This window comes from Mirounga angustirostris, unplaced genomic scaffold (genome assembly GCF_029215605.1).
Source record: "Mirounga angustirostris isolate CCGP_5_RB_7025 unplaced genomic scaffold, mMirAng1.0.hap1 SCAF_5, whole genome shotgun sequence".
In the NCBI taxonomy this organism is placed as follows: Eukaryota; Metazoa; Chordata; class Mammalia; order Carnivora; family Phocidae; genus Mirounga; species Mirounga angustirostris.
The window spans coordinates 3,642,580-3,668,496 of NW_026991713.1; the positions used below are offsets into that span (position 1 = coordinate 3,642,580).

The following is a 25,917-nucleotide window of genomic DNA, read 5'->3' on the forward strand; positions in this document are numbered from 1 at the left end:
GTCACTGGTGACAGGCTGTCCTCTTAATTATCAGTGAACTGATGAGCAGCCACTGCCTGCAGGTCACCTGCGGAGAAGTGCAACAGGAACAAAATGTAGTCTTCATCCTTAAATAACCTCAAAATTGGTTGGGGACACAAAGACATTCATAGGGAACTAGCGATACAAATCAGTAAGATAATAATCATCAGTGCCTGACACCAGGTGGGGATTTCATTGCTATGAAAGGTAAGTCCTGATTTCGGCAATAAAGCTAACAAGAGAATATTTGCAAAGCACTTTTAATACTTTGTAATATTCTCTGAACTCCTAAATACCTCTGCAATGGCCCTAACTACAATAACTTTGAAATTTTTATCACTGAAGAACAGTTGACGCACAATGCTACATGAGTTTTAGGGGCACAGCATAGCGTGATTCGACACATCTACACATTAGGCAGTGCCCACCCCTCGAGTGGAGTCATGACAATGTAACTACAATATTACTGACCGTAGTCCTCATAAGGTCCTTTTCATCCCCAGGGCTTATTAATTTTATTACTAAAAATGTGTGCCTTCACCTCTTTCGCTCATCCTACGGTAATTCTTAATTTTACCGTTTTACGAACTTTGGAGATAAGCATTGTTGCCTGACAACTGCCGTCTGAGTAAATTTGGCAGGTAAATAGAACTCGGAAAGTTGGTGCTTGTGTTTGCGTAGCAATAAGCAACCAAGCATTGTTAAGCCCTTGCTCTCTGGGAGTAACCTGGGAAAATCTTGAAGGACCCTCACCTCCTTGTGTGTAAGACCGAGATCTGCACTTTGGTGCTCTGTGTTCTGCAACAAGTGCAAACCCCTGGGCCAGCAGCCTGCATGTTGCCATATACCATTTGCTTCTAAGCCCACGGGTCCTGCCATTTTCTAAGTACCTAGTGGAGGAAAGAAGAGACGGTTGGCCCTATTATTTGAAGTCAGCATGCCCAGGAGGGATTACATATCTGGTGGGGCACAGGGGAACAACATAGATGTTTGTGCGGCTGCCCAAAATGTACACCGGATTTGTGCGCAGAGCAGAAGAAAGGACAGTCTCTCGGCGATCTCTCGGATTCATAATGTGTTCTATAGATCAGTAATGAGGTGGGCTGAGGCATTACTTTCAATTCCTACCAGGATGCATAAAATGTAGAATGCCTACATGATTTTAAGACCCACTCTGCCAATGGGCAAAACGTGTCACTGACACTCTATCTGGCCCCACGGCACGATGTGTCCCCTATTCCTGGGCTCCCAAGAGCACCTGGAGGAACCACAGCAAAAAACCATCTTCAGGGCACCTGGAGGGTGTCCTTGTCTCAGAAGCAAGGCAAGCGCCTTGGAACAATGCAAGGGATTGTCTGAGAAATGTTTAACCAAAATCAGAATTTACAATGCAGCGTTGGATAAAAAAAACAATTTGATTCTAAGTCTGAAGAAAGGGGATACTCGAAAAATTACCTGTGCGTGAGTGAAAACAATCTGAATACAAAATTCAAAGCCAAAGTCCTGACTATCTCAAGTCTGGTTAAGGAAGACTAAAACCATCTCTTTCCAAAGACCGTAAAAGCAGGCCGGATTACTGTTGTTTGGGGAAAGTTTGGGGGCAGTTCTGTTTTCTGGGAAGTTGCTCACATTGAAGGAATTAACATTCTAGGGATACACAGCAGTATCCCTTCAATTCCAGAAAATACACTAGTAGGCCACCTTGGCTGTATCACTGGCTTTGTAACCTTCGGCAGAAATAAAGGCATTAAAAACAAAAGTTGTGTGGCCCAAAGAAATTTGGGAAACGCTGAGATAAATGAAGTTAGGGCCTTCCAGAGTCTCTACCGCAGCAGGTGTGTGCTGGGGAAGCTTCAGGAACAGGGACAGGCTGGGCAGGGGTTCCCCAAATGTGTGATCCCAGAGCACTTGCGTCCTTTGCTGGAGATTCTCACGACCGGTGCGGGACCGGCCATGGAATTTGCAGGGCTTGGGGCAAAATGAAAACGTGGGCCCCCTTGTTCAAAAATGATGAAGAATTTCAAGACAGTGACAGCAGGGCATGAAATCCTGATGCGGGGCCCTTCCAGGCAAAGGACCTTGTGAAACAGGACACACGCCCGTGAGACCCGCCTGGGACTAGTTTTATGTAAAACATACTCTCGTAAACGGGGATGTATCTGGTACAAATACTTCATTTCATTTTTATAAAATTATCACTTGGATCTTAAGAAGGCAGGGCCTCATTAACAGACAAAATTAGAAACCATCTCAATTCAAAACCAGTGGTAACATTTAGAAACCAATGTTTATGGAAACTCAAGAGAAAATGCATATACTAACACGCTTGATAAACACTGTTGATAGGACTATTTAAAAAAAATCCATGCTGCTTATATTTAATTATGGAATGCGCCTTTTATACTTAAGTTTGAATATGAATGTATCTGACATCACAGGTGGTCATTTCAGATAAATAAAGCATGTTGTCAGGAGTTTAAATAGCACGAGCAGAAAGCTGCCCAGCGCCCCCCAAATCACTCCCCACCAAGACCAGAAGGTTCTCCTAACTGACATCTATCACTCGTGCTCACGCCTGATGGTGTTCTGTGTGTGTTAATGAAGCCACTGACAAGAGGGCGCCTGGGTGGCTCAGATGGTTAAGCGTCTGCCTTCGGCTCAGGTCATGATCCCAGCGTCCTGGGATCGAGTCCCGCATCGGGCTCCCTGCTCCTTGGGAGCCTGCTTCTCTCTCTCTCTCTCTCTCTCTGTCTCTCATGAATAAATAAATAAAATCTTAAAAAAAAAAAAATGCCTACATTATGTATTGTTTTGTATGATTCCTGCTTTATCCAGCCTCTTCAGTTAGCTGACTGGTGGCCTGTCCCAGTCTCATGAGACAAATGCCAAATGACCACTGGTCAGCTGTCATGTCAAATACTAGGGACAGGGCTGCCTCACAGGAAATAAACTAGAAGACTCGGTGGGAGGAGGCATGCACAGCCTATGGGGCACAGCACTTAGCAAAGCATTAAAAACATTCTTCCTACCACCAATGAAAACAGAAGAGCTATATAATTTGTTTAAAGACCAGGACAGGGGCGCCTGGGTGGCTCAGTCGTTAAGCATCTGCCTTCGGCTCAGGTCATGATCCCAGCGTCCTGGGATCGAGTCCCGCATCGGGCTCCCTGCTCCTTGGGAGCCTGCTTCTCCCTCTGCCTCTCTCTCTCTCTGTGTCTCTCATGAAAAAATAAATGAAGCCACTGACAAGAACTCATCTTTACATACATCTAAACAGCATTGTCTACATAAAATCAGGCAGCACCATGTTTTAGGAAAAAATTGTGATTTATTGGTAGAATTGCTTTAGATGAAACCATTTAATAAGCTTTTGGTTAGATTTTACTACACATTTCAGGAAACGGTATAAAATATTAAGAATGTTTTTCAGTCTTAAGGCAACTTAAGTTGTCGATGTAATATTTCAGCGTAACATTGTGGGCAAAACCCCACCACGTGGTGCAACATACCCCCTAAAGCCATTTCAGGATGGCACCCAGGGGGCCCCTTGTCCCAAAGATCTCGAAACGCTGAGAATAATGTTGAAGGCCCTTTCAAAACGCGTGTTAGAATCTATTCTCGGCCACGTGCCAAAATCTCATCCCCTTGCTTCATTCATTCTTCTCAGACAAGACACTTGACTGTTAGTGACTGGCCTACAAAGCACTCATGATTTTGTCTAAAATTCAATTATCTTCTTAGAGGATAGAGATTCTCCATAACTGAAGACATTCAAAGACTCTAAAGATGATTCCCGACAAGTTTGAGCAATATGGGAACCTTTGAGATAAACGTATGCGGTCCCCTTCATTTGAATGAAGAAGGTTATGACGGTCTGTGACATTACAAAATACAAGTACTAGTGCATTCTTTCGTTCCCACGGACTTCAGTGCTCCTCACCCTCTCACTGCATGTGGCCTCCTGGAGAGCATTCTTGTGGTATTTTTAACACCTCAAGCGTCAACACACCAACTTTTTAAGACGCTGTTGAAAAGCACGTCTTTTGGAAGCCAAGTTCAGATGGGACTGATGTACCTCTGTGCCTCAGCTCTGCTTCTGTTTCTGCCACCCTCAAGTCATAGGGCAGCCAGGGCCCTGACGAGCTCCGACCAGGTCACTAAGGGCCCTGGTGGTTTTCTGGTCTCCGGTTCTGAAATCTCAGTGGCTCAGACCAGCCTACATGCTTCCGGCAGCTTCCTTCCTCCTCCCAAGACCCTCCCTCCACCGTTTCCTGGCCACCTTCCCACAGCATCCCCCTCCTGGCCCACCCAGCCCCTAACCAGTTCTAGGTGAGCTGTAGGTCTTCGTGTTAGATGATCTACAGGCCACGGAAAATAGAAAAGCAGAGGCTGTGGCCCGCACTGTGAGCTCCGAGCTCGGGCCAAGGGGGACAGGGCTCCTTCCAAGAGCGTGCAGATCTCAGTGGGGTACGCAGAAGGATACTCCGTGGGAATGAAACTAATATTAAACAAGAGTGTTTGGTTAAGAGTAAAGTTGACTTTTAAGTTCCCTTTAAATTCTAAAAACCCAAGAGAGAAATGGAAGGAAGATCTCTCCTAACTATTTCCAGGAGAGAAACTCAAAATTAAAAGGTTACTTTGCTTTCACCCTTATGATCCAGAAAGGGTCTAATTTATAAAAGCCCTGGGGCCTCCCAGCATGGGTGTGGTTTTACCAATTTAATAGAGTTTGCTTGAGCCCTTCTGAAATGTCTCAGCCTATTTAATTGGAGAATTTTACTGAAGAATTAAAGACTCAGTAAAAGAGAGGTTTGGTTTGTTCATGAAAGTAAGTCGCTTGTGAAATACTTCATTTTCCTGTGACTAAAAATTCCAGCTTGTAATTCCCAATCAGGATCGCTTTAAGCTACTCATTAGTACAAATTAAACCTGTTTTGCCACGCTCATAGGAAAAAGGTAAAATATCTTCATTAGCCAACCCTGGGCTGGCCCCTCTTTGAAGTAGCTCTGAGAGATCAGCTCTGCAATGGACACAGAGACTGAGCCGACCGCGGGGTTGGGGTCAGGTGGCAGAGTGCACTACAGAAAAAGCCCAGAACTGTCCAGAGAAGACAACGGAGTTTCTGTAAACAAACAGCCCTTTCTAAACCCAGAGATGTCCTTGCCTTTTCACTGAAGAAACAGGAGTGGGATGGGTGGGGGGCTGCAGGGCAGGGGGGTTGGAGAGGAGGGAGGAGATTTAGGGGAAAGATGCCAGAACACTGTTGAGGGAAAGAAAATGCTTTCATTTTCTGGCATTAAAATAGAAATTTAAGAAAAAAAAATAGAGGTTTTTAAAAAATGCATTTAAGAGATGACCCTAAGCTATTAACCAGATTTTTTCTTTTCTTTTCTTTTTTTTTTGGTGTATTAATTACACAGTCATTGTAATGACCTCGTTGCTAGGAGCTCTGAGGTGGAGGAACCTGAAGATCGGAGTTGCTGATAAGCTGCCTCGGCCTGCTGCCTCGGGGCCCACACTGCCATCCCACCTTCCCGCCATCCAACCGTTGTCTCCTCAGCCCCTCCCTGTGGCCAGGGGGCCACCTCAGGTGGGAGCCCAAGCAGCAGTGAGGTCACCTACCGGGTTATTGCTGGCCTTCCCCGCGAGGATGACCCGGGCCTTGACCTTGTTCATGTTGAAGTTCTTGAGGTAGGCCTCGTAAATTCTCTTGGCGAGGGACTTCAGATCTGCCGTTTCTGCATCTTCTGGGTCATGTTCACAGGTGAGAATTTCCGCTTTCAGTTTTGCTTTTTCAGATCTTGGCATGCGTCCAAAGCGAATTGCTGGGGGCGGGAAGGGGGGGACACGGGAGAGAACGGGAAGGGGGCAGAGGTGAGCACTGGGGCGCACGGCAGGGGACCGGCCGCTGGGCGGAGAGCGCGCACCGAGAATTCAACCAGGAGAGCAAAGCTGCCCCTCAGGACTAGTCAACGTTCTGTTCTGGAGAGAGGAAAATAAAACTCAACCCTCCATCAATTCTGGACTCTTTCAAAAGGTTCAAAGGAAAGGCAATCCCTCATTTCGTCAACAGGATCAGTTGAAGGTTGTTTCCTGTCATGAGGTCCCAAATTGACCCTTAGTTCAAGGAGATGGCAGTTTCCCCCAGGGCGAGTTCATGTGACACCTTTTTCTTTGTCCAGAAGGTGGACATGCAACTGCTAGGAATTAGTCATTTTAGATTTACCTTCGCGTCATCACTGGCGCGTTCTAAAATGACAGTAGGGTTCAGAATAATGACATTCGCCACGTGCGACGGTGTTTGCAATGGCACATGCTTTGTGCAGACTCTGGGACCATTCTGGCGTCCTGGGGGCATTTCCAATCGGTCTGAAAACCTTCGATCAAAGTCTTACCAGGAGAAGTGTCTAAGGGGAATTGCAGGAGCTCTGCTGGGTCTCAGCTATGTGACACTGCTCCCTTTTGGGGCTATTCTGGTTGCAAAATGATCTGGGCACGAAGTGTTGCCACACATTCATTCAAAACACAGTCTGCGGCGACCAGACAGGGAGGTAAGCTGAGGCACGGGCTGGGGAAGCACGCTAGACAACCTTACCTACCGTTATGGGACATCCCGACCGAAAGGCACTTGTGGAAACGACAGTATTGGCACTTATTCCGGTTCTTTTTCTGAATCTTGCAGCTGCGGTCACATTTGTCATAGGCCAGCTTCAGCCGGATGGTTCTCCGGAAGAAACCCTGTGGGATGGACGCACGGTTGGGGAGGGGCTACGGTGGGCCGGTAAGTCAGCGCTGTGGCTTTACTCACGTTTCTGGTCGTTCACTTACTGTACTTTCCAAATGGACTGAAATTAGCAAAGTCATTCTAAGACGTCTGACTTAATTGGGACAAATTGAAAAATTTAAATTTCATTACATGTAAGATGAAAAACTAACAAAATGAGGCAAAATTCAAAGTCGTTTCAAGACGTCCTCGTCTGGCTTGGGAAGACCCGGTTATGGTCTCCCAGAGTCACTCAGTCCCGTTCCGATTCATACAAGTGTCACTTTCCCTCCCCAACTCACGTCCCGATTTGTGACTACACAAATCTCTACGTAAGAGAATACTAACTCCCTGAAAGACAAAAATGATAATAAACCAATAAAAGGAAGCCACCTGTTTGTAAACAATGTTCGTGCTTTACAAAAGCACTAAACTCTACCAAGAAACTTCAGTATTTAGTCCATGAGAAACAAAATGTCACACCAGGAATTCAGGCACAGCCAGGTAGGAGAGGCTATTTCACAGGTTCGTGGTCAGAAGGCTTGTGAAGGAGTCTGTATTTGCTTTGGTTCTTTTTCTGTTTGCTTCCCACTCATTCCTGCATCGTTCAGATGGGGCAGGTCCGGCGGGCCCACGGGAGCAGGGACAGCAATTTCTTGGGGAACAGGAGGGGAGGTTGGCACCTTCCCTCAGTTGGATATCTAGGTCTGTAAAGTGGGATGGCCAGAGCAGGCAGAGGATCATGAGGTTGAAGAGAGAATTCTGCCCGTCAGAAGGCAGCGTGGCCTTTCCTCCCTGTGGCCCGGGCCTCTGAGGCCAGCCCGGGCTCGGGCGTGGCATTGCTATGTCAAGGACGCGGGTCGCGCCTGCACCAGGAAAGGCTGTGGTATCGTCCAAAAGTCGGTAAACTGTCTCAGCACGCACAGGGGAAGGAGATTTCTGATTTTAACCGAACACTGAGATGACGCGGTCCCCCACGCATCAGGTACATGAAGTACCAAAGCTGGAGAGCGTACACAAAGTCCTAAGAGCGTGATGTGGGGGCCTGCCACCTCTGATCGCCAGATCTTTCCAGTGATGATGAAAATCTGTGTTTAAAATAAAAGGAAGCACCCGTTGTCCCGAGCAGGGACTCTCCTCCCTGCCGGGGTCCACCGTACCTTGCAACCTTCACACGCGTGAACTCCGTAATGGTAGCCTGAGGCTTTGTCCCCACAGATTCTACATTCAATGTTCAAGGCTATGCTGGAAGGTTCATCAGCACTCCCGGGAGCCACCGGGTAAGTGACCGACGAGGGGCTCGAAGCTGGTGAGAGGGTGTCTGAGAACAGAGGAGAAACACTGATGAGCATTCCAGACACCATCATCGATTTCTATACCAGGTTTACGAGGACATGATTGCATGTGGGAGGTGCCGGCTAGTGGGCAGACTTCCCGGCCTGGGCTGGCCCCTGTCCTGGGCTGTCCCACCCCTGCCTGTGTGCCTCCAGTTACCATTGTGGCATCCCCAAACCTGCCGCTAGGCCGCCCCCGGGTTCTGGACCCACACACCCAGCTGTCTCCCCTCCCCCACCCCAGCTCGGCCTACACACTGCTTTGTACTCTGCTTCCCTCCAGCTCTTCTGCAAATGTTAACTCAGTAAATCACACCAGAACACAGGATAAAAATCCGTGTGGGCTACACTGAAAGCAATAATCCATGAAAAATTACAAAAAAAGTTAAGTTGGACTTTCTTAAAATTAAAAACTTCTTTCTGCTCTGCAAAAGACACTGCCAAGAGAATGAAAAAGACAAGCCACAGGCAGGGAGGAAATATTCGCAAAACACACATCTCATAGAAGACTTGTATCCAAAATACACAGAGAGGTCTTAAAACTCAACAAAACAAACAACTCAATTAAAAAATGGGCAGAAGATCTGAACAGATACCTCACTGAAGAATGGTAGCAAATCAGTATCACTTGTCATTAGGAAATTGTGAATTAAAACGAGACATCACTATGCACCTATTGGACTGGCTAAAACAAACAAACATGAGCGCCTGGTGGGGCTCAGTAGATTAAGCGTCTGCCTTCGGCTCAGGTCATGATCCTGGGGTCCTGGGATTGAGTCCTGCGTCGGGCTCCCTGCTCAGCGGGGACCCTTCTTCTCCCTCTCCCTCTGCCCCTCTCCCTGCTTGTGTGTGCCCTCTCTCTCCTGTCTCTCTCTCAAATAAATAAATAAATAAATAAATAAATAAATAAATAAATAAATAAATAAAATCTTTAAAAAAACTTAGAGAAACCCCTGACAACACTGCATGCTGGCAAGGATGTGCAGTGACAGGAACGCTCGCTCGTGGCTTCTGGGACGGTAGAATGGTGCAGCCACGTTGGACGACAGTTTGGCAAAGCAGTCTTAAAGGAATAACACTCTAGGTATTTACCCCAAGTGATCTGAGGACTAAGTTCACACAAAAACCTACACACGGATGTCTATATAAGCTTTAGTGTTAATCTCCCCAAATCAGAAGTAACCAAGATGCCCTTCGATAGGTGGAAGGATAAAAAGAAAAGCCAGTCTTAAAAGGTTATAAACTATACAATTTAAATATCTGACGTTTTGGGGAAGCTGAATTATAGGTTTGGTACAAAGGTGAGTTGCTGGGGGGAGGGGGGGAGGGATGCTGAACAGGTAAAACAGAGGTTTGTTTGGAGATGGTGAAACAATTCATATGAGAACATAACGGTGAAGCCACAACAGGATGCATTTGTCAAAACCCACAGAACTTTACAGTACAGAGCGAGCCTTCAATGTGTGCAAACAAAAATCATTTAGGAGGTTGGGGGACCCCCGGGGGAGTATAGAGTATGACAAAGCAAGCTCACCATGTCACACATATATGGAATGGCCTCCCTGAAGGAGGCGTGGAGAAGACCCCACCCAAGGAAACTTGGAAACGAGTGGCATCTATGGGACTAAAGGATGTCAGCACGGGGCGTCTGCAGATAAAGCAGCCCCCACGGGGATACACAGGTTACCCACCCTGACACCACCATCGTGTAGACTGGAGACAAACCACGAATGGAAGGAGTGGTGGTGTGGGAGCTTGCGGATCAGCTGGGAGAGGTGAGAGTGGCCCACGTCGTGGCCGGTTAGCACTGCAGCATTGGGGCAACAAACAGAGATACCAACGGCCACACATTCGTGTAAGATCTCCAACACCAGACAGCACTGAATGTGGTCGGTGGGTATGGACACACATCTGGGAAAGCTCATGCCAGTTTTACGATGCTGGTCCCCTGCAGAGAGGAAGGTGGGACTGGGCAGAGGGTCCCGCCGGACCTTAGCTCCTGTAGGTTGCACTTTAGACAGAAGGCATGAGGCAGTGTGATAAAACATTACCTTTGTAAATCTGGGTGGCAGGTGTCCTACTGTATATTTTTCTGTATGTTTGAGATACTTTAAAGAAAAATAAAAGCAGCAGGAAGGAGCATTCCTGGCAGAAGGAAAGAGCATCTTGCGCAAAGCCTCACATAATCCTCGTAAAAACTCAGTGAGAAGACTCTTGTCATTTTACAAGTGGAAATAAACTCACAGATATCAGGTAACGTGGCCTGGTCACACAGCTAGAAAGAGACCGGGCCAAGACTTGAACCCATGCCCCTCAGCTGGCTCTGAAGCCGTGTTCTTCATATGAACATCATCCCTTTTGGCAGCAGTGTCCTTGACCCAGAAAATCAGGGACTGCACGATCCAAGCGAGACCCTGACGAGATGACAAGTTAATGGACTCTGTGGCCTTCCTGTCTGAACAGCCTTTGTAGTGACCCCAACAGACCTTTATAAATGGTTCGCGGCTTTTGTTTTAAGATTTTTTAAAAAGATTTATTTATTTATTTGAGAGAGAGAGACAGAGAGAGCACAAGCAGGGGTAGAGGCAGAAGGAGAGGGAGAAGCAGACTCCCCAGCTGAGCTGGGAGCCCAACGTGGGGCTCGATCCCAGGACCTGAAGATCATGACCTGAGCTGAAGGCAGATGCTTAACCATCTGAGCCACCCAGGCGCCCCAGTGGTTCGTGTTTTGACTGCCTTGCTCATGACGTGTTACCGAGGGAGTGAGCTTCGAGGGAAAGGAGCAAACGTCCAGGGTGATGGGGGCTTCCAGAAACAGCAAGGGAGGGGGACAAGGAAAAGCCTCTGGGGTGTGGGATCACCTTGCAGAGCCTCGGGAGGTCGCCTCATGGCTGACCTGTGCTAGTGTTTGGGACAGTGACAGCCCCGGCTACTGGCTACCATGGTGGCCATTACGCATGCCTTGTCTCCCTGGACCCCAAGAGCAGTGTTCGAGCTCGTTATTCTGTTTATTTGAGGAAAGAGGGAGGGAGACAGACCCCAGGACACTGGCACATGCTGGAGATGACAAGCTCAGAGTAGGAGAAAACCCAGGGTCAAACCCAGCTCTCAACCCCTCCACATGGGTCTTTGATTCACCACATTGCAGACACACCACATGCTGGCCCATTGTTTTTGTATTCTATTTGTGGTTATACTGACTATCAGAGATTTTTTTTCTTCTGGATTTGAGAAGGTTTATCTCTGTCCATTTGTTTCTTTTTTTTTTTAAAGAAGGCAGTCCCCCCCCCCCTTCTTTGGAAAACATATTGTTCATTTTATAATGAAAGATTCAAGGATACACTTTTCCTTCAGGTCACACACACTCTCGAGGTCGTTCTCAAATAAGGAACTTGCATGAGCAGGGTGGGCGTGCAGTTGTAAAACCTCTGGAAAGTTCTGTTCTAGCCATGGACAGGAAGAGTGTTCAGACACCCACTTTGTCCAGGAAGGTAGAGTCCACAGCGGCCACTCTGCCTGGATTTTCTTTCTCCCAAGTCCTCACCCTCAAACAGGAGGGATCCAAAATTACGTTCTTCCAGTTTGTTTCAAGGTTGTCTTTTAGGTCATCGCCAAGAACTATAATCTAAAATATATTCCTAAGCCATCTGAAAGCTCTGACACATAAGACTTGGAAATGCCATATAAACTAGCCTTGTGGTCCATATGCTTCATCAAAAGCCACACTGGACCCAAGTCCACGGGCTGACATGCGCTTCACATCTAAATAAAGTTTTATTTCTTTGTATCTGCCCTGCTGATACTTGTTGCAGTTCTTTTTTTTTTTTTAAGATTTTATTTATTTATTTTAGAGAGAGCGTGCATGAGCAGAGGGAGGAGCAGAGGGAGAGAGAGAATCTCTAGCAGACTCTGCGCTGAGCACGAAGCCCAACATGGGACTCACTCTCAGGACCCTGAGATCATGACCTGAGCCGAAACCAAGAGTCGGATGCTTAACCGTCTGAACCACCCAGGCGCCCCTTTCCTGCAGTTCTTAATGCAGTGTAGAAAATAGGGAGGTGGTTCATATACATTTCCAGATTTTTTAAAAATTGTCCTTTTTAATATAATAGGAGCCTCTGCTTTAAAGAAATTGAAACTCAGAATTTTTTTTAGAAATGTAGCTGACTGCCTTAACTGAATTTCAAGCATTATCTGATTTGTGTATAGCTTTTAAAAGTGGGCATACTGGGCGCCCGGGTGGCTCAGATGGTTAAGCGTCTGCCTTCGGCTCAGGTCATGATCTCAGGGTCCTGGGATCGAGTCCCGCATCGGGCTCCCTGCTCCTTGGGAGCCTGTTTCTCCCTCTGCCCTTCTCTCTCGCTCTGTCTCTCATGAATAAAAAAAAAAAAAAAAAAAAAAACAACTTAAAAATAAATAAATAAATAAATAAATAAATAAATAAATAAATAAATAAATAAAAAATAAAAGTGGGCATACTGTGTATCTCATAATGTCTCCTGAAAGCCCTCCAGGCCCAGTGGACTGGGTGTTATGCTTTATCATGTCTAAAGAGTTCATTGCACAAAGATGTGACTTCTTTGTCAGCTAAAGAGAACAGTTTTCTCTAGAGGAAAAAAAAAAAAAAACACCAAAAACTTTTCTAAATACAGCTTTTTGGGATACAGCACACTTACCTGTAATAACAGATCCATCAGATCCTGGGCCACTTCCTAAATACTGGTATTCTGTAAAACTAAAGCTTCCAGAACTGTCCTCACCAATGGATTGAGAAATCTCTTGGATGTTTCCCATTTCTTGTAGAAATTCTTCAGATAATGGGCTTTCCAGATCATCAGCCTCGAGTGGGGAGAGGGGGCAAATCGGGCTTTCTGTGTCTACCATCTTGACTAGATGGTTCTGGAAATGTAGCCGAGCCCCAACCTGGGAGGAGAGAGCAGTAACTAGTGAGACAAACACAGAAGAATACTTTTCCTTCAATGAAAACATCCTTTACCGATGACGACCCACTAAATTCATAATCTAAGAAGGAACAGTGTTGACCACCTTTTCTCAGCATGCCTCTTGATAAGCATGCTCAGAAAATGAAAATCTTTCAACACAACCTGTTTAAGGAGACAAAGCCGATCCTGCGAGAATCATTCACCTGCTACTGAGTGCACAGGGTGTGCTCAGCTCAACCCACCAGATCTGAGCTGGAGAGAAATGGCAGTGGGACACAAAGTCCCCGCTTGCTTAGAACACCTGTTTCGGTGGGGACATAGATAGTTAGCAAGTAAACAAACACACGTGTGGACTGCATGGTGATCCGACAGCATGGTGGGAGCAGATGGAGAACGGACACTGCCTTACAGGGGGACACTGCCCGGCTGATCTGGGGACAGCAGGACCCGAGAGGGTGAGCTGTGTAGAGGTCTTTGGGGAGAATGTTCCAGCAAATGGACAGCGAGCACAAAAGCCCCACAATGAAAGCCTTCTAGGAAAAAGCAGGCCAGTGTGGCTCAGCGGAGGGGCACAGAGAGAGCAGGAGGGACAAGCCATCAGCATATACCCTGGTGCGATATTCTAGGTTCTCCTTGTACCCCAGGGGTAACTCATGCAGGTTTTCCTTAAAAAATGATTGTGCACTTGCAGATACATCATAGAGTTTTAAAAACCTAACTAGGTGAGTCCTTGACAAAGCTAGACTGTTTCAGCCAGCAAACAACAGAATACTCCCCGGGTGGGTACTGTTTTGAGCTGAACTGTATCCTGCCAACATTCCTATGTTGGAATCCTGACCCTCCGGACCTCAGAATGTGGCTGTATTTGTAGAGAGGGTCTTGAAAAGGCACTTATGTTAAGATGAGGTCTTTAAAGTGGGCCCTGATCCGATCTGATTGGTGGCCTTATAAGAAGAGGAACTTGGGACACATAAAAAGAGACACCAGGGGCACACATGGTAATAGTGTCTACGTCTCCTTCTTTCTGTCTCTCTTTCCCTTCCTTCCTTCTTTCTTGTCATTTCTTTCTTTTCTTTTCTTTTTTTAATGTTCTATAGTTTTTGTATACTCTGCTCAAAGGAATAGTCTGATTGGTAAATGCTCTACTGAGACCTAAAAGGAGAATTTCAGCAGTTTACATTCAGCAGTATTACATTTCTGAAATAACAAGATGCAGCTCTAACATTTAAGCTGGGCGGGAAAGAAAAGATGTGTTGAGAGAGCGCCCCGGTAGGCCTCGGGTTCGGGAAGGAACGTCAGGATTACACGGAACATGCATCTTGGTGGGAGCCGGGCGGGGAGCTCCACGGTCCTTTCCCCAGACTCTCGGCCCCCGTGGAAGCCTCTCTGCATGAGGAAACCGAAGGTACTGATACCTGTGTGGCAGGTCCAGTTGCCCGAACTGCCCTCCCATCTCTGTCCTCCTGAGGTCCTGCCTCACGTGCATCCCTGGGCCTGGCAGTCATGCATCGCTCAGTGACATTTAGCTTTCGGGAACTGCTTTCCCATCTGAAGCGGTCCCAGGGAAGCTCACGGCTAGCAGCACCAAGAGGCCCCGAGGAAGTGCATGCCATCAACAGCCAGGGCTGACCGAGGGGCTGACTGCGAAGCGCTGCCATCACATGGTGACCACAGGACGCCAGGCTCACCCAGCCAAGTGAGAACACTATTCCAAAGCAAATCCACGGAACATGCTCTTCTAAAACATTTTCACAGTGCAGCCCTGCTTCAAGTAAACAACTTTAAGTGCAAAGAGGAAGGGATGTTTTGACTTCCTTTAGGAATGAAAAATGGGTACAATTCACACATTTTTGTGAAAGTCACATCTCATGCTTAGAATTCGGACAATAAGTTCTCATGGTTGACAATAACACACAGGAAAAATAAAAGAGAACCATCAGCCTTTCATAAGATTTAAAAGACTTTCTATGTAATCTATATTTCTATAATCAGGCTGTGAATCTGTACATTTTTTTATATCATATTTTATTCTGCATTATATCTGAAGGCAGGTTTCTTCAAAAGGCAAGCAAGACAGTGGGGTAAGTATTACTTAAAATATTTTTCACCATGAACAAAAGATTAAAAACTGCAGTCACTGCAGTCCAATATTAACCATAAAGTTGAGCCCAGTAGGTATCAGCTAGCCAGGCAGAAGCCGTGCGGTCAGTGGGGCTGTGACCACCTCCTCATCAGACCCCCAGTTCTGCAAGGGAACACGCGTGTAGATAGCAGCCTTTTCCCCCCTGCAAATATTCTATCTTCCAACCAGGAGCGTCAAAGCTGGAAGAACTGATCTTTGACTATAAAATGATGTTCGTTTCCTTGTCATCACATTCAGGGAGTTAGAACACTCTTAGCGTTTTACTTTTCAGTTGCTTTTAAAGCATACCTGAGACTTACTTAGAGGAACGTCAGTCTTGCTGTTAATGAAGAGCTAACAAGATAAAATCCCTCCGCAAAGTGAGGCAACACTGTCCTGAACTCCGGCCAGAGGACTGGTGTTTGCACAGATCACTGAACACACCGGCCCTTTCTTGTTTCCGGCTGGAGCAGATAAGGCAGGGCTCCCTTTGAGGGCGTCCCCAGGTAGAGAGCCGAGGCGGCTGGGCACACACCCCAGCCCACCTGCCCTGTGGCTCCTGGCGTGCCCTGGCTCCCGGCCCTCCCCCCATCGCTGTGGCTTCTGCTCAAGCAGCAGAAATATCACAGGAAGTCTGGCTCTAAAGTCCACATGGCACGGCCACTGCCCAGTTCCTCGAGGAGAGCAAACCAGACACCAGTTATGGTGTCCTCCACCCCAAGTGCTCTGGAGGGACAGACAGGCACATCAGATGATCTCTTTTCTCAGCCGCTCCCAGGCTGGCCAAGGAGGTGAGACAAACGGCTGGAGGAAAAGCCGAGAAGGCCAGCAGAACTCCAGTGGGTCTTCGGTTTCCTCATGCAGAGAGGCTTCCACGGGGGCCGAGAGTCTGGGGAAAGGACAGTGGAGCTCCCCGCCCGGCTCCCACCAAGATGCATGTTCCGTGTAATCCTGACGTTCCTTCCCGAACCCGAGGCCTACCGGGGCGCTCTCTCAACACCTCTTTTCTTTCCCGCCCAACTTAAATGTTAGAGCTGCATCTTGTTATTTCAGAAATGTAATACTGCTGAATGTAAACTGCTGAAATTCTCCTTTTAGGTCTCAGTAGAGCATTTACCAATCAGAATATTCCTTTGAGCAGAGTATGCAAAAACTATAGAACATTAAAAAAAGAAAAGAAAAGAAAGAAATGACAAGAAAGAAGGAAGGAAGGGAAAGAGAGGCAGAAAGGAGACGTAGACACTATTACCATTTTGTGTCACGGAGGGCAGGTGAAGCGCTGGAAGGATTTCAACACTAACCCACAACCTTCACCATATAGTATTTTCCAAATCACCAACTCTTAGATGGCATGACTTTTGAAAAGATTAGGCTAAAATGAGTTGCTAATGGCATGATGAGCTCTTACTCTGTGAAGCCAAGCAGGGCCCAACACACCCTCCTCTGGGGTCCCGCAGCACCTGGGCTGGATTCTGACAGAGCCCCGATTATATGCAGCATGAGAACGTTTCACATCTGCCTTGAGGGCAGAGAATGTATTTTGCTAATCTCTGTATCCATAGTTCTCGCACAATCCTTATGGTGCAGGAGGTGTCCAGTTTCTGTTTCCAGCGCCTAGCTAAGATGGGCACAGCATGTGCCCCTGCAGGTGACCCCAGCAGTAACTCGGTGAAAGTCTGTGAAGACTCCCCGGGCTCTGTGTTAGCAAGTGCGGCCTGCCATCACTCAGATGGCACAGACAAACCCAGCGTGTCCAAAGACAACAGAACGTAAGGATATCTAGATCAGAAGTCAGCGTGGTTCTGCGTTGGGAAAGTGATCAGAAATTTGCACAGTGATGTATAATTACCATCGGGACTTAAATACAAAGCATGTAAGAGGGAAACGTAAGTCTAAGCCTCATAGTGAACAACAAAGTTCCAAGTCGGCAGGAGAGAACTTGTGTCAAACAGGGATGGAGGGAGCGGGGCTGCCAGCCATCAACCCCTTTACCCCCAAGGGAGAGGCCTTGGGGTTAGGGCATGAATGGATGATCAGCTAACTCTCCACCTTAGAAGCGACTGACAGAGAACATGGGAGAAGTTCTGTGCTAACATAAAGTAGGTGCTTTGACTTTCACTTCATCAAATGCTTGGAATCAAAGGCCAAGGAGGAATCACGTCCTTGTTGGCTCCTGGGGCTGTGACAGGGTCTGACCCGTCTCTGCATCCCTACATTACTAACGGAATTTCTTGGACCTGCCAGGCCCTTCGTAAATATCTTCTGAAATAAAATATTAAATAACAGCTCGAGGGCGCCTGGGTGGCTCAGTCGGTTAAGCGACTGCCTTCGGCTCAGGTCATGATCCTGGAGTCCCGGGATCGAGTCCCGCATCGGGCTCCCCGCTCAGCAGGGAGTCTGCTTCTCCCTCTGACCCTCCTCCCTCTCATGCTCTCTGCCTCTCATTCTCTCTCTCGCAAATAAATAAAATCTAAAAAAAAATAAATAAATAACAGCTCGATATTGTCCCAACTGTCAAAACAGTTTTATACGCTATGGGATCAGATACTCAAGAGAAAGAACAGATGGAGCTGGGCTTGAATTTCCCCCACCCAGTGCTCGTAGCTGACACAAAAGGGTCCGAATACATAGGGCCAAGCCTGGGACTTCTACTTTGCTACGACTTCTCTTTCTGTAAGCAACCCGAACTTATTACACTGTAAACCCCCTCGAATTATACTTAATGTGCTTGCTAATGCCACCTTATAGAAACCTATTTACATTTTCTGTTGCGAAATTAAGTCTGATAAGACTTTACTGAGTGGTCCAAAGGTAAAGGATGGGATTTTTGTCAGAGCAGTACCATTTCCATGGCAGAGAAGAGCTATCAGGCAAGGAATTTTTCCATTTTCCACCAACTGTAATTCATTACCTTGTCAGATTCTTTATACTTCTCTGTATACCTTTTTTTTTTTTTTAAAGATTTTATTTATTTGACCGAGAGAGTGAGAGCACAGCAGAGGGAGAGGGAGAAGCAGACTCCCCACAGAGCAGGGAGCCGGATGTGGGGCTTGATCCCAGGACCCTGGGATCATGACCTGAGCCGAAGGCAGACGCTTAACAACTGAGCCACCCAGGCGCCCCTTCTCTGTATACCTTTTAGATCTTTAATATTTAGAGCCTTCAGCTGAATTTGTTGGGCTAGCATTTAAAATAACATTTCAAAATAAACAGAGAAGCACTACAAAGCCCTCTGTACCTTCACCCGGCGCCAGAAGTTCATAGAAATTGATTAACCACTGCCACCTGCCTAATGTTTAACGTGCTTCCAAAGTCAGTGCAGAAAATGCCTCTGATAGAATCTGAAGCAGAGCACCAGAGTGTGGCAGTGGGTGTTTTAATGAATTAAGCCAAAGGCGGGGTAATTAGGAGTAGTTTGCACACCACACAGATTTATCTGGGGACATCTAAGATCTTCCCCAACGACGCCTAAGGCATCAGCATTTTGTAATCAAAAGAATTTGGTATGTGAAAATGGCTATGAGTCTCTGCACCTTCATCTTTAAAGGTGCAAGGAGAGGGGCACCTGGGTGGACAGGCCTGAGCGTCCGACTCTTGGTGTTGGCTCAGGCCATCATCTCGGGGTCATGGGATCGAGCCCCGCGTCAGGCTCCCTGCTCAGCATAGAGTCGGCCTGAGATTCCCTCTCCCTCTGCCCCTCCCATTCATGCTCTCTCTCTCTCTCATTCCCTAAAATAAATAAATCTTTAAACAAAGAAAAAGGTGCAAGAAGAATGTTCCCAAATACTTTCAAGAAAACTGCCAGTTTCACACAAAGTTCACCCTGGATGATAGTATCTCTCTTCACTTCAAACCCGGCAAACTTCCCATTTTCCTGAAACCGGGGCTCTTGTTTTTAAATCTCATCTTATTTTTGTTGGTGGTGAAATTAAAATAATTACAGGGAAAGCTGTAACTTCGCACACATCGTGTGCCTGTCGCAAAATGAAATCTGAGCTGAGAAGCTTGTCGCAAGAATCGGTAGTCACTGGAGATGAGATTCGTGTTTGCCACACAAAAGCTCTGCTCTGATGCAGACGGAAGCCCAGCACTAAAGCATGTACCCGGCAGGGGACAGAGAAGTGAGAGGACCCAGGGCCTCCCCTGGGACAACACCAAATGATGACACTTAGGAACAAGGGAGGCCCTGCCTGGTGACAGCAGAATGACATCAGACACCCAACAGCCGACTCTGTAAGGCTAAGCCTTCATTTTTTGGGCTCAACCCGTGCTGATCACCTTTGGGTGGGGAGACCACGTTTTATGAACTTCCGGAAACACGTGAGGGTCCACCTGAGCTGGTGACTGGCTTAACCCTGGACAAGACACTGGAAGAGGCAATCTCAGCCCAGGAGGGACTCACAGCCCCAGGGCAGAGAGGGAGCCGGAAGCACTGGCTGAGCCTCGCCCCAGTAACAGCCAGATGTGTTGTGCTAAGTTCCCCAGTACCCAGGCAGGGCAGGTGGTATCCGCCCCATTTTCAGAGGAGAAACCCAGCAGTTCAGAGAGGTAAAGAACTCGTCCAACTCATAGGGGAGGAGACACGAACAAACACGACTGCAGAGGCTGAAATGTGGGGAATCCTGGGGGGGCAGGGCGAGGAGGGTCCAGAAAGGCTCCTTGAAGGAGGGGATGCCCGAGTTGAATCCCAAAAGATGACGAGAAAGCAATGCAGAAAACAGTGACAGGCACGAGGCTAAGGGAGCAGCCATGGGCACGGTGACCTAAAGCATCATCAGTAAACAGCTGAGAAGGGCCGCACCATCCGCTCTGAGACTTGTCAGTTGCATGCTGCTGCGTAACAAACAACCTGCAACATAGTGGCTTAAAACACAACCAGTACACATGCTTCCCAAGTCTGCGGGTCAGCAGTTTGGGCCCCGTCTTCAGAGTCTTCAGATGCGCAGTATCCCACGGTGAGTGCGGGGACTGCATGACCACACGTGTAAGCTCTACAGTGTTACTTCTGCCACGTGCTGTGGCTCAGGGCAAGTCACAAGGCAAGCTCAGATCCCAGTGGCGGGGGAATACATCCTAGCCCTGATGCGGGGGGGGGGCACAGAGATTTTGTGACTGTTGCCGATGCAGCACAGGGGGAAGTGGGGAGGGATGATCGGCAGAAGCAGGAGAGGTGGGTGGTGGTGGGCATCACAGCTCATCAGGGGCAGGGGTGTGGTCCTCGGCCTCTGAGCCCTGGGAGTCAGGGCGGGGTACTGAGCAGCCATGGGGCATGGCAACACCTGCATTACTACGTCCTGGCCACAGGGTGGGACCTGCTTGTAAGGGGGACAGGACGAGAAGCAGCCAGAGTCCTTACGAGACCGACCGTCCCCAGGAGGGGTGTTGGGAGGGAGGACCGGCAGAACACGCGGGGCTAACATTGGTGGCTCCCCGCAGCTGGATGCGGGACAGAGTCAATGATAAACCTATGCTTTGGCTCAGGCAACTGGGAGGATGAGGTCACATCCATGGAATCCAGGACCGCAGGAGGGGGCAGGTTTCCCAAGCAGAGGGAGCTGTGACCGGTGGAAAGACAGCGAGGGCCATGGTAAAGCAGCCGCAGGGTTTCTGAGGGACACAGGCTCGACCCCTCTGGCCTCCCCGCTGCCTCTGGGAAGTCACCAGGCAGCCAGCAGCGTCCTCCTTTACGGTTCTTGGCAGCGGCCAGGGAGGATGCAAGTCCCACCCTCAGGGGCCAGGGCACTGCTGCGTGTGACCTGGGTTTCGTGACCACATTTCTTAGAGTCGCGGTTTCAGTACCTGTGGTCAGGGTCAATTCTATCTGCACAGCAGGTTGTTCTGAGTGTTTGCAGAATGACGGGCACGTGGCCCTTCCCCAAACAATACCGTCCCCAGAGGCAAGACCAGGCCTCGTTCAAGTGTATGCACAAAACACACCCTTGAATGCACCGAGCTGAACACAAAAGGAAGGGGGAAAACCCTACCAGTACCCCAGAACAGAGGCCTGAGACACACGAGGATTCACGTCCATCCCTTAAACCAGTGACGCGGACTGGAGCAGATCACACAGGGGGACCAGCAGCGTCCAGCCTACGGATGTATTTCTGTCCTGCCAACCCTGTAGCCTCTAGATTCTCAGCCAGACGTGCAAGAGTAGCTTTAAGGAAAAAAGCCCTTTTATCTTTAACTCCTAGGGGACAACTCAATGGAAGTCCAGTTCGCTCAAGATCAAGAGTAACCGAGTAGAAAGACAGTTACTTCTGGGGTAGTGCTATGTCCTGGAGGTTAACTTTGGTTTTATGACTTCAGGAAGTTGATAAAAAAAAAGATGTGCCCATTTTTAAACTTTTCTCCTTGGACTTCCTCTTTCAGTTTTCAGATTAAGGCCATGGTGTTGTATTTTGCCAGAGCAGACAAGTTCTGGATGCATTTCCACTTCTCCCAAGTCTGGCAAAAAGCAGCATGGGAAGAGGAGAACGGGGTCAACAGTAGAGTTCTGAACTAAGGGAACTCCAAGGAAAAACACTTCTCACTCTATTTATAGAGTTACAGGAAATGGTCAATGCAGGAGTTTCTGATGAGGGCATAGCTTCTGCAGCAATGCTCTGAGCACCCAACACCCATTCGCCCACGGAACCATCTGGGAATTCATCATCAGCTCCTTCTACACTCAGAAGAACGACTTTTCCAATATGGGTCAACTTTCTGCCGGGTGAGAACTGCTTTTATGACAACTTCGTAAATAACGCTACGTAACAAAGACAGTAAATGTGTCTTCAGAGTTTCCTGCTTTCAGCTTTTCTTTCTTTTTTTTTTTTTAAGATTTTATTTATTTATTTGAGAGAGAGAGAGCATGAGAGCGGGGAACGGGAGAGGGAGAAGCAGACTCCCCACTGAGCAGGGAGCCCAATGCGGGGCTCAATCCCGGGACTCCAGGATCATGACCCGAGCCAAAGGCAGTCGCCTAATCAACTGAGCCACCCAGGCGCCCTGCCTTCAGCTTTTCTGACTAAACTAAATGACGGGTGTCTGCTCATTCTCATTCTGTGTTCCGCTCTATGGCAAAGTAGACCAAAGAGAAAAGCCCCAGTATGGGGTAGTTCATATAATGTTTTCGCTGGTTTCATCCTTCTCCATAAGGATAGAGGGAAAGGAAACACTTCCTCTCTGCACTGGTTCTATTTACATAATAGACATATGATACTAGAATTGTATTTCTTCTGTCACCAAGATGTTGTGTCTCTCTGCTTTATTGGTCTGTGCGTGGCCTGTAATGGGCATTTAAGACACAGCTGACAAGGACATTGCTCTTACACTTGAGGAGTTCCTCGTAACTGGAGAGGGGTAGAAGGGGCAGCCGGACCCACAGCCTCACCCCCATTCTGCTGGGGGCCTCCCACCCTCCACCTGCCCCCATGGCAGGGGCCTGAAACATCTCACCTGGGAAAGTCTTCCCTTAAGGGGGAACGCCTGCAGACACCAACCATGGGCACAGCGGGGGCTGTCCCCTCCCAGGCTGATCTCTGCAGCAAGCCGGCTGTGACCCTCCCCACCCTCTGCCCATGACCCCAGCCAGCTTTTAAGCTCCTCACTTTCACATGGAGGTAGACAAGCCCAAAATACCAGACTTTTTCTGAGGAAGGCCTCTGACATGAAAGAAAGAGAGCCAACCAACCAACAAATCCGGAAAGATAGACTTGGAGAAACAGAATACAGGAGGAAGAAAAGGACAAAACCAGGGGCACTGGTATTAATATCCCTGGAAGGATAAGACACTGCCTTCATGGAAAGAGAAGAATATGCCATAAAAAGGAACAGTCAGAGAACTGAAAGCTCTCTTGGGGATTAAAGAACCACCATCACAGGGGTGCCTGGGTGGCTCAGTCGTTAAGCGTCTGCCTTCGGCTCGGGTCATGATCCCGGGGTCCTGGGATCGAGCCCTGCATTGTCGGGTTCCCCGCTCAGTGGGGAGCCTGCTTCTCCCTCTCCCTCTGCCTGCCTCTCTGCCTACTTGTGCTCTCTCTCTCTCGCTGTCAAATAAACAAAAAAATCTTATAAAAAAAAAAAAAAAAGAACCACCATCACAAACTTAATCAAGAGTGCTCAGATGGAGGCTTCTGAGATGACGGAGAAAGCCAGGGGGCGGCCAGCAGGCCAGGTGAACAGCAGGAAGCCCGGGTGAGGGAGGTGAGCACAGGAAAGTAGCGGCAGATGAACTCAAGGACGTTTCTCAGAAATGAAGGCAGTGGGGGAGTCCACTAGGTCCGCCACAGTGTAGGTGAACACAGACCCACCCCAAGCTCATTGCAGGGGGCTCCAGCACACACTGGGGACAAAGAGAAGCTCCTACCAGATCCCACAGGCTTTCCAAAGAGGGAAGACATGTCTCGTGCAAAAGATCAAATACCAGATGCTTTTGGGTTTCTCAAGAGAGCGCTAGAGACGAAAGAACAGGTCAAGCCTTCTAGAATGCAGAAGGAAAATTGCTTCCAACTCATTACTAAATCTTCAGATAAGCCATCCATCAGGTGGGCGGGTAGAAAAGATCCTATGCATTCTTTTCATGTGGTGGCTGTGTCTCTGGGACTCTGGACTCTCTCCCTCCGTAATGCTTGGTACTTGCCTCGTTCTGGGGGGATTTCTGGGTGGATGTGGTTTTTTGTACAGGTCTGGAGTTCAACTCTGGAACGGCACCTTTTCCAGCCATCTAACTTGTCGAGCAGCAAATGTTGCTTGTACGCTTCAGGTCAGCATAGTTTTACAGACCCCTCTGGGCCAGCTTTAGAACCTGGTCATCGTTGGCCATTATCCGGACACAACACCACTATCCAGTAGATTCTGACGACGTTGACGATGGCAGGAGCACTTCTGGGACCCTTATCACGTGCCGAGACCGTATGAACGCACTTCAGGCTTTTAACAACCCCATAAGGTGGGCACTCCTAATATGCTTACTCTACTGACAAGAAAACTGCAGGATAGAGCGGTGACAATAACATGCCCAGGGTCACACAACCAGTGAAGCTGGTTCGAACCCGGACAGGCAGCCTTGGTTTCTGCTCCGAAGCACCACGCAACTGTCCCCTGCATTACGTGTCCCAGAGCTAATGTTCGTGGCTTTGATTCCCACTACCAGTGATTTTGAGATGCGATAATCTGGTTCCTGATTACCTGCAAGGGCTCCCCTTCCCAGTTCACCTATATGCTGAGCACGTGCTCCACTGTGTCAACGTGATCCTTTGCTAGAGTCCTTGTAAAGTTTAGAGGTGAAAAAAAACAAGCCAGCATTGCTCTAATTTGTTTTTAAAATAAAGACTGGAGGAGCCCTTGAGTGGCTCAGTTGGTTGAAGCATCTGTCCGACTCTTGATTTTGGCTCAGGTCATGATCTCAGAGTCCTGGGACTGAGCCCCGTGAAGGGCTTCGCACTCAGCATGGAGTCTGCTTGGGATTCTCTCTCTCCCTCTCTCTCTGCCCCTCCCCCTGCTCTCTCTCTCTCTCAAATAATCTTTAAAACATAAAATGAAGAGTGGAGGTTTCAACTAAAGGCAAAATGAAATGTGGGGTTTACTGGAATCCCCAGTCCTTAGGCTGCTAATTGTTGCAAAACTAGTGGAGAACCATCCCGTCCGCCAGCAGATGGAGTCTCGTCTGCAAGTATCTTCATGTGGGGCCACTTGAGGCTCAGAGGAAGACCTCAGAACTGATGCTTCAGGGCCAGTGCTGTTCTGTTTCTAAAATCAGCTTTATGAATGTCATGTAAGGGGCATACAACAACCTGTACATATTTAAAGTATTCAATTTGGTAAGTTTTGACATATGCATTACACCTGTGAAACCACCATCATCCAGATAATGAACGTATCCATTACTCCCAAACGTTTCCTTGTGCCCTTCTGTCATGCCTCCCTCTCGTCCTCCATACTCCCGTCCCCACTGACCTGCTTTCTGTCACTGCATCTTCTTGAGTTTTATATAAATAGAATCATACAGTATATGCCCATTTTGCCTGGCTTCTTTCACTCAGCATAATTATTTTGACATTCATCCACGTCATCATGCATATCAATTGCTCATTTTTCTTTATTGCAAAATAATATTCCAATTATACAGCTAGCCACAGTTTGATCATCCATTTACCAGTGATGGATGTTTGAATCATTTCCAAGTTTGGGCTATTATAAATAAAGCAGCTATAAACACTCACGCACAGTCTCTGGGTGGACATATGCTTTCTTTCCATTGGCTAAATATCTGGTCATGGAATTATTGCATCATACAGCAGGTGTTTGTTTCATTTCTTAAGAAACTGCCAATGTGTTTGCCAAAGCATGTGTGTCATTTTACATTCCCACCAGCAGTGTTTGAGAGCTTCAGTCCCTCCACACCATGGCCAACAGTTGATGGTCTTTCTATCTGAGCTGTTCTAATGGGTAGATCGTGGTATTTCACCATGAAAGTCATGAACGAATGATGTGGAGCATTTTCACACTGCTACCCATACACCTTCTTTGGTGAAGTGTCTGTTCCAATCTCTTCTCCATTTAAAAAACTGGGTTGTTTATTTTCTTGTAGGTGAATTTTCAGAGTTTTTTTTGTTTTTGTTTTTTGTTTTTTTCCTGTATTCTGGATATAAGTCCCTTATCAGGTTTATGCTTTACAAATATTTTTTTTCTCAGTCTATAATTTGTGTTTTCATTCTCCTAAAACTGTCCTCTGAAGAGCAAAAGGTTCA

General features: G+C 47.6%; 1 protein-coding gene and 1 long non-coding RNA gene across 6 annotated transcripts in view; one reads left to right on the forward strand and one right to left on the reverse strand.

The window, feature by feature from the left end:
• Positions 1-25,917, reverse strand: part of PPARA (peroxisome proliferator activated receptor alpha) — a 65,648-nt gene that overhangs the window by 9,757 nt on the left and 29,974 nt on the right. For all 5 annotated transcript variants that reach the window (XM_045872326.3, XM_045872328.3, XM_064590489.1 and 2 more), the window contains exons 3-6: positions 12,796-13,042; positions 7,946-8,106; positions 6,622-6,760; positions 5,645-5,847 (exon numbers count right to left, since the gene is read on the reverse strand). In XM_045872326.3, coding sequence (XP_045728282.1) covers positions 5,645-5,847; positions 6,622-6,760; positions 7,946-8,106; positions 12,796-13,003 — 711 coding nt within the window. In that variant the 5' untranslated portion in view covers positions 13,004-13,042. The remainder of the gene's footprint in view (positions 1-5,644; positions 5,848-6,621; positions 6,761-7,945; positions 8,107-12,795; positions 13,043-25,917) is intronic.
• LOC135364373 (uncharacterized) lies at positions 6,706-8,372 on the forward strand. The gene is made up of 2 exons (XR_010411265.1): positions 6,706-6,803; positions 8,004-8,372. It is a non-coding gene; the product is annotated as an uncharacterized LOC135364373 (long non-coding RNA).